General features: G+C 61.3%; 1 protein-coding gene across 1 annotated transcript; it reads right to left on the bottom strand.

The window, feature by feature from the left end:
• Positions 1–2,356: 2,356 nt before the first annotated feature.
• On the bottom strand, positions 2,357–5,551 carry SOX12 (SRY-box transcription factor 12). The gene has a single exon (XM_047069371.1). The coding sequence runs from the start codon at positions 5,206–5,208 to the stop codon at positions 4,264–4,266; it is 945 nt and encodes a 314-aa protein (XP_046925327.1). The 5' UTR covers positions 5,209–5,551; the 3' UTR covers positions 2,357–4,263.
• Between the last annotated feature and the right edge of the window lie 1,846 nt (positions 5,552–7,397).

The following is a 7,397-nucleotide window of genomic DNA, read 5'->3' as shown; positions in this document are numbered from 1 at the left end:
GGGACCCCACAGAGATGAGTCAATGACCGCGTGAACAGAGTGAGACTGGAGGGGGACACACCCCGCCCCTCACCCTCAAATGCTTCTTACTCCTTCCAGCCTCTAGGTGTCTCCAGAGTCCGCATAAGCAGGTCTCTCCCCACCTCTTACAGGTCAGAATCCATTTCCTTCTGAAATGGAAAGACCCAGATAACATAACAATAAATGGTCTCCCGTAACAATAAGTGGGCTCCTCCCCAACTTTGCATCTGGGAACTAAGGCCTGCAAAGGAGCCTTGCCCAAGGTCCCACAGAGATCTAGGACTATCCCTCCCGCCAGGCGCTTGACCCGCCCCCACATTCCCAAGGGCAAAAAGACAGACAACCTCCCTGTTTCCAGCTTTCACTGGGGGAGAGATCGGGGTGACTGGTAGGCTGAGACTGCAGTTTCTAATTGATCCCAACTGGAAAGGGTGCAGCCTTGAGCTTGGGGCTGCCGGTGTGTGTGGAGAAGGGAAGGAACCCCTCCCGGGGACGGAGCCAGCAGAAATGCCCAGCTGTGGTTATAGGGCCAGTGGCCCAAGTCCCGCTGTCCAGCCCCTGGCACCCTTCGTTGCAGATTGAGTTTCCCCCAAAGCAGACACGGAGACGGGAGACTGGGGTGCAAGAGATTTATTAGGGATATAAACACCTGTGAAAAGAAGAGGGAGGGAGCAAGGTTGGGTACGGGAGGTCAAACTGCGCTTCAGGCCTGGCAAAACCTCGGCCACCCCGGAGGGGCCCTGGGTGAGTGTCCGGAGGGGTGGGTGGTGCAAGTACTGCCTGTCAGCGTGTCCCCACACTGGACAGGAATGGCCAGGCGTTTCTACCTGATCCCCCTGGGCCACCAGACACGGGCTGCCCTAGGGCGAGTGGATCTTGGCAGCTGGAGGCCATCCACCGACCAGATTCCTCACAGCCAGGGAAGTGCTCCTTAAAAGGGGTTCAAGGGTGACACCCATCTCTATCTTCCTCACCTTCTCAACTCTTCCTGGAGGGATTTTTTTTTCCCATCTTGCTTTCAATCAGAGGCTGAGCCAAAGCACTGGAATTCTTGCACCTCCCCAAACAGACACCCCCCTTCTGGACACACCCAGCCCTCCCAAACCTGCAATCGTCCTCTTTTAACGCATCTATGTGTACCCCAGTCCCCAAATACCCTCTCTCGATGAGGTCTGCACACTTGGCCTTCGTTCTTACAGGGGACACAGGCTCTGTCCAACCTCAGGAATCCACTGGACCTGGCAGTGGAGGCACTGGGGCGGGGGGGGGGGGGGGGGGGGAGGGTGACAGAGTTTGAAAAGGCTTTCCTCGGTTTCCAAAACACGCTGGTAAGAATCTCAAGGACAGGAATCGCTGTGGCTTCTGTTGCTCCTCTTTTAGTCATTCAATAAATCTACACTGCAGGCCAATGACGGGCCAGCTCTGGGACCAACCCCGCCAGCCCAGGCCCTGCGCTGACAGCCTAACGCCATCTGTGGATTCAAACAGGGAAGGAGAGGCAGCACCCTGACACGACACTCCGCCAGGGCAGAGAACCAAGATGCAGGGCCCTGACTTTGACCTTGGCCGCTTGCAGGCCCTCCTGCAGTTGCTGCACCACCCTGACCCCGTTTCCTCTTCTGGACAATGGAGTAATATACTTCAGGGGGCACCTTGTTAAATGCTGCTCACCTCGAACTTCATTTCACCCTGAAGAAGGTACTGTTATCATCTTCATGTTATTCATATTGAGAGAAGAGTCAGGGTGAAGTGAATTTGCTCAAGGTCACACAGATGCTCAGTGGTGGTGATGCTGGGGCTTTTGCGCCCAGACGATGTGGCCCGACCCTTCTTAATTCTCATGAAGGGCAGGGTCAAACAGGCCCCCTTGGGCCAGGGATGCCTGCGACACTTGTTTCATTTGGTCCACAAGGATTTAAAGAGAGTTGCGTCAAAAAAATGAAACAAATAAAAATAAATAAATAAAAATAACGGAGTCAGCTTTCATTTTGTAGTTGAGATGTTCACAGAAACATCCAGATTTCTACCTTCTCTTGAAAAACCAGGCCACCGTGGGTTGCCTTTCCACAAGGTCACAACTGGCGGGAGGAGAGCAGCTGTCCCCACGGAGTGTCTACCCAGACTCTCTCACGGACATGACCTGCCTGGCCCTGTGGGGGATGAATGTGTCACCCTTAATCAAGACTAGGGAGTCCTGAGACAGAGGGAGACAGAGGCCTAAAGGGGCCAGGTGCCTTGCCCAGCGACCCCCAGCTCTTCCTGCACATGGACTTCAATCTGACAAACTGTCTGGGGGAGGGTTGAGGAAAGGCACAGACATGTAGAACCACAGGGCAAGGTCGGGGCAAATACACTTTATTCAGTCCTGGCATCAGACTGGCGAAGTCCTGCTGTGGGTGCCAGTGCCCCAGATCGGGGGACCCCTCCCCTCAGCTACTAGACTAGTTCTCCAAGACCACAGACAGTGACATCTCTTCACTCACATGACGTTTTCTGGGTTTTTTTCATTGTCTTTTTGTTGTTGTTGTTTTTCTTAAAAAAAAAAAAAGAGAGAGAGAGAGAGAAAGAGAGAGAGAAAGAGAAAGACAGACAGAGAGAGAGAGAGCGCGAGAAAGGCCCAGAGCCGGAGCACCAAGCTTAAAGGAGGCAGCTGGTGGCTTTGTCAGCGACGGGAACGCGTGGGGCAGAGACCTGCAGAGACCCTGGGCAGGGGTCCAGGAGGACTCTGGGACCGTTTGTTCCTGAGATTTGTGTGTGTGAATGAGAGTGTGTGCTCACCCGGGAGGGTGAACACACGCCGGTGAGATACAGGTAGTGAGGGCAAAAGGGGGTATGGGGAGGCCGGAGGGGCGGGACTTGAGCGGAGAGTTGGGGAGTAAGAGGGGGAATTTGGGGCAGGGGTCCCCGAGGGCACCTCGAACCGGACACAACCTCCTCCGACAGCAGCGCTATCCAGATTTTTCACACGGAAAAACAGGCGCAAACGGCACACCTCCACTACTCTGCCCCTCCCTTCGGTGTCACTGGCCCAGTCGATGGTCTCAAGCCAGCTGTTCAAAAGTGGGTCTCTTCTTGTCACTCCGTCTGCTCTCATGCCTCAGTCTCAACACCCCCGCCCCCGGACCAACGTGCCTCAGCTTCTCCCACTGAATACGGTCACTGTGGGCACAGGACTTGAGTGATAGAAAAGGGCGGTGGGCTTAAGGGAGGAGTCCAGGCTGGGAGTGTGCCTTAACGTGATGGGGCACTTGGGATGGGGGTGGAGAGCAGCAAGGCCCTTGTCCCCAAATAGACTGATAATTGCCTTGGTTCAGAGCTTTCTTGGGCGGTCCTCTCGTGGTGCAGTTCCAGATGAAGACCTATTCCCAATTCCCGGATGGGGGAAAGAAAAGGCAAGTTTCTGGGTGCCAAGGTAGACTGTGGAGGCAGTCTAGCGGTGTGTGTATAGCAGGCGGGAGGGTGCACGTCAGTCTGGGTAACCCCGCAAGGAAAAGGGGTTATGCCACTTAGGGAGAGTTCCAAGCGCCAAACCCAACCCTTCCGGGCCAGCTAGTCTCTTTCTCCCCCTTCCTAGTGCTCCTCCCATTAAGGCAGAGACGCCCCGTCGGGTTGAAAGGAAGCCGCGGCTCCCGGATCAAAAGATTTCTAAGGATCGCTCAATGCCCGCCCCACTTCTTCCCGGAGCGGGCCACAGAGGCTTGCGGTTCAACTGGGACCGGCCCCCTCCTCCTAAGAAGCATTAAGCATGCGCGAGAAGGGGGCGGGCCCCAGCGCTCGGGGGAGGGGAGCGAAGGGGTTTGGGAGGAGCGCGCGGTGCCGCCCAGCCGCAGCGCCCCCCTAAACCAAGGAGGAGGCGGGCTGGGCGAAGGCGGAGGGATCGGGAGCAAGGGCAGGGGCGTGTCCTCCGGCCACGAGGAGGGGCGTGTGCGAGGTGGGGGGAGGGGTGCAGGTCTGTAGGAGTGGACGGGAGGTGTAACGGAGGGGGCTGGCTGCTGGTGGCTGTGCGGGAGGGGGTAAGATGGGGCGGGGCTTGGATGTCAGGGAAAGAGTGGGGGTTGGGCTGCCTTGGGGTGTGTCTGCGGGGGAGGGGCATGTCTGGGTTTGAGGGGGATGGGCACGTCTGGGAGGGGGGAGGCTGCGCGGGAGATGGGGTGCCAGCCTCGGCCTCCGAGGGGCCCCAATACCTGATTCCTGTATGTAAACAGCTGGTTTGGGGGCGTGCGCGCCCCGCTGACGGTGGGCTCAGTAGGTGAAAACCAGGTCGGCGATGCTAGACGGGCGCCAGTCCCCCGCGATCATCTCGGTAACTTCGGGGGTGCAGTAGTCCGGGAACTCGAAATGCGACGTGCCCGAGGGGGGCGGCAGGTCCGGGTCGCGGTCCAGGGCGCTGCAGTCCAGGCCGGCGGGGCCGGGGGGCAGTCTGGACAGAAAGCCCAGCGGCTCCTCCCCCGACGCCACCGTCTCCTCTTCGCCTTCCTCCACCGCCGCCGCCTCCTCCTCCTCTTCCTCTGGCTCCTCGTCCTCCGACGGAGTGGGGGAGGCGGCGGTGACAGCCGCCCCCTCGCCCGACGGCCCTTGGGCGCGCTCCGCGGGTCCCCGGGCAGCCCGCCCCGCTGGGACCATCCTCCACAGCTCCCTCCCTGGGGTCTCGACCAGGCGCACTTCCAGCAGCTCCTCGTCGTCGTCCTCGTCGTCGTCCTCGGGCGCCGCCGCGCTGCCCCCCAAAGGCCCGCCCGCTGCTCGGCGGCCCCCGCGGCCAGGCAGCTGCGGCCCGGGCTTGAGCCGGCTGCCGCCACCACCGCCGCCGGGGGGGCGGGGCCGCGCCTTGGCGGGCGCCCCCTTGCTCTTTTTGCGCGGCCGGTACTTGTAGTCCGGGTAATCCGCCATGTGCTTGAGGCGCAGCCGCTCCGCCTCCCGCACAAACGGGATCTTCTCCGAGTCCTGCAGCAGCTGCCAGCGGCGGCCCAGGCGCTTGGAGATCTCGGCGTTGTGCATGTCGGGCCACTGGTCCATGATCTTCCGCCGCTCGTGCTGCGACCACACCATGAACGCGTTCATCGGTCTCTTAATGTGGCCGCTCGGCGTCTTGCACCAGCCGGGCTCACGCGCCCCCTCCTCGGCCGGCCCGGGCCCCGGGGGCGGCGGCCCGCCGTCCCGCTTGGCCCTCGCGCCCCGCTGCTGCACCATCGCGCCTGGGCCCGGGGCCGCTAGACGCCGCCGGGGGCCGTCCGCATCCTCCGCGGCTGGGGGTGGGGGAGGAGGCAGCAGCGACGGAGGGGCGGCCCCGCCCCGCAGCTCGGCCCGGCCCCCGCGAGCTGGGGAGCGAGGAGCTGGGCGCTCGGGCCCAACGGACGGCGGGGGGAGAAGGTCAGCGGCGCGGTCTCAGGCGGGCTCGGCGCGCCCCCGCCGCCTCCGGCAAGTTGAGCCCAGCCGCACGCTGCACATTGTTTTGCGGGGGCGGAGGAATCGCACCCTCCGGCCCCCGCGGGCTCTCCTCTCAGTCTCCTGCTCCGCCGCGGCCCGCGCGCGCCGCTCCCCGCCCCGCCGCCTTCCAGTGTCTTTCTCCCCGCGCGGCCCCGCCGGCGCGCGCGCCACCCCTCCCCCTCGCCGTCTGCGGGCCGCTGCGGCGCGCGCGGGGCCGCCCCGTGTAAACACCGAGGTGCCCGCTTGGGCTGCGGCCGGGCCACGCCTCGCGCTCAGGCGGCGCGTCACCCGTTGCTGGGCAGAGAAGCTGGTATTTGCATCTCCCAATCGCTGGCTGCCGGGGCGGGGCGGAGCTCGGGCTGCGGGGCTGGGCGGTCTCGCTGGGTTGGAGGGTGTCGGATGAGGTTGGTTTCTTTTCTTAGGCTGGGGACTGGGAGGAGGGTGGGGGAACGCGGAGCGTGCTTCCCATCTGCCTCCGAAAGCTCCCGCCCCACGTTGCCTTTGAAATTTTAGCTTATTCTGTGACACCTGCCGCCAGGTGGGACATCCGCCCCCTCCTCTTTCAGGAGCGTCTTTCTGCACAGTCCCAGGACAGAATGTGGGGGCACTCAGGCTCGGGAAAGCTCAAGAGTACAGTCTCATCGTTTCAGAGATGCAGCCCCTGCCTACTACACGTAGGGTCCAGCCACACAGAGCCTCGACAAATGCTTTGAACTCAATGAACGAAGCGCTTTCATATTATATTAAACCTCGTTTGAAGCCCCACAAGAGTCCTGAGAAAGAAAGGAATAGGACGCCTATTTTCCGGATGCAGAACAAGAAAGACACGCAGACTAGTAAGGCTCGAATCCTAGGCTCGAAGTCCCTCCCTCTCTTCCCAGCTCAGCGCATCTCGCTGGGGCGAGTCGCTGGATCATCTCGCCTACCAGCCAAGGGTCCTGAGCAGGGCTGACTAACTGATTTTTCACAGTCCTCAGGCGAGGTTCGAGGATGCGTGAGTGTCCCATCCCCAGGTCCCAACCTACACAGTCACCCGCCGGGTGCGGACAAGGGCGCGACGCCCCTCCTGGGTCTGGAGAAGCGTGCGCGGGCACGGGGGCGGAGCCAGCGCGAGGGGCGTGTCCGCGACGCATGCTCTAGGCGCGTGGCGGGGAGGGGCTGCGCGCTCCCAGTTCACCACGTGTGAGCCGGCTCGGGAACCGCGGGCCCTGTGCTGCCCCCGGGGGAGGTCACCTTCACGGCGCCATGGGCCTGGGCGATGGGAGGGGGCGCGTAGGCCTCGCCCCTCAGGACTAGGAGCTGGGAGGGGTCGGGACGAGGTCCTCTAAAGTGTCTTTCTGCTGGGGCGTAGTGGGCACTGTCCGGGGCGGAGAGTGGAGAGCCTGGCGACAGACCTCACCCACCACTGGGCGGGTTGGGGCAGAGAGCCCAGTTGGAGGGTGTAGAGCAGGGAGGAAGGGCTGAGGTGCGGCTCCGCAGACGCGGGGGGCGGGGTGATGCTCTGGGTGCCCGGGAGGGAAATGGGAGCGTGTGGCCGGGCGGGAGGGGGCGATTCTTAAAGGCACAGGGCGCTCGGAAGGAGAAGGCCGCGCTCCCGACCAAATGGTCCTTCCTCGGATTTACTGGACGCTGAGATTCGGAGCTTCCCTGAGTTTGAACCTTCAGAACTGGAGCCTGGCCTGTTCCATCCTCCATGGAGTCAGAATTACAGTATTCGTATCCCGATTCCTCCTCCTTGTCCTTGAAATGGGGGAAAAAACCATTTCTCCCTCATATGGTTGTCTTACAAGTTAAATGGGGATACTGGCTGTGAACAAATCTGACACCTAGTAAATGCTCAATAAATATTAGTTATCTGGGACTCTAGGCACCAACAACGTAGAGACACCAACATAATTTTTTAAAATTGGCGAGGTGGGGATGGGTTTATTTCAAAAAGGGCATCCGGGCAC

Source organism: Lynx rufus, unplaced genomic scaffold (assembly GCF_022079265.1).
Source record: "Lynx rufus isolate CCGP_SWC_20201006 ecotype Redwood Valley unplaced genomic scaffold, mLynRuf1.p SCAF_8, whole genome shotgun sequence".
NCBI lineage: Eukaryota > Metazoa > Chordata > Mammalia > Carnivora > Felidae > Lynx > Lynx rufus.
Note: the sequence above shows the minus strand (reverse complement) of the source record. Positions and strands in the feature narration are given on the sequence as shown.

What these genes read in the sequence shown, in the direction of transcription:
- SOX12 (XM_047069371.1), bottom strand. Translation starts at nt 5,208, where the DNA reads ATGGTGCAGCAGCGGGGCGCGAGGGCCAAGCGGGACGGCGGGCCGCCG.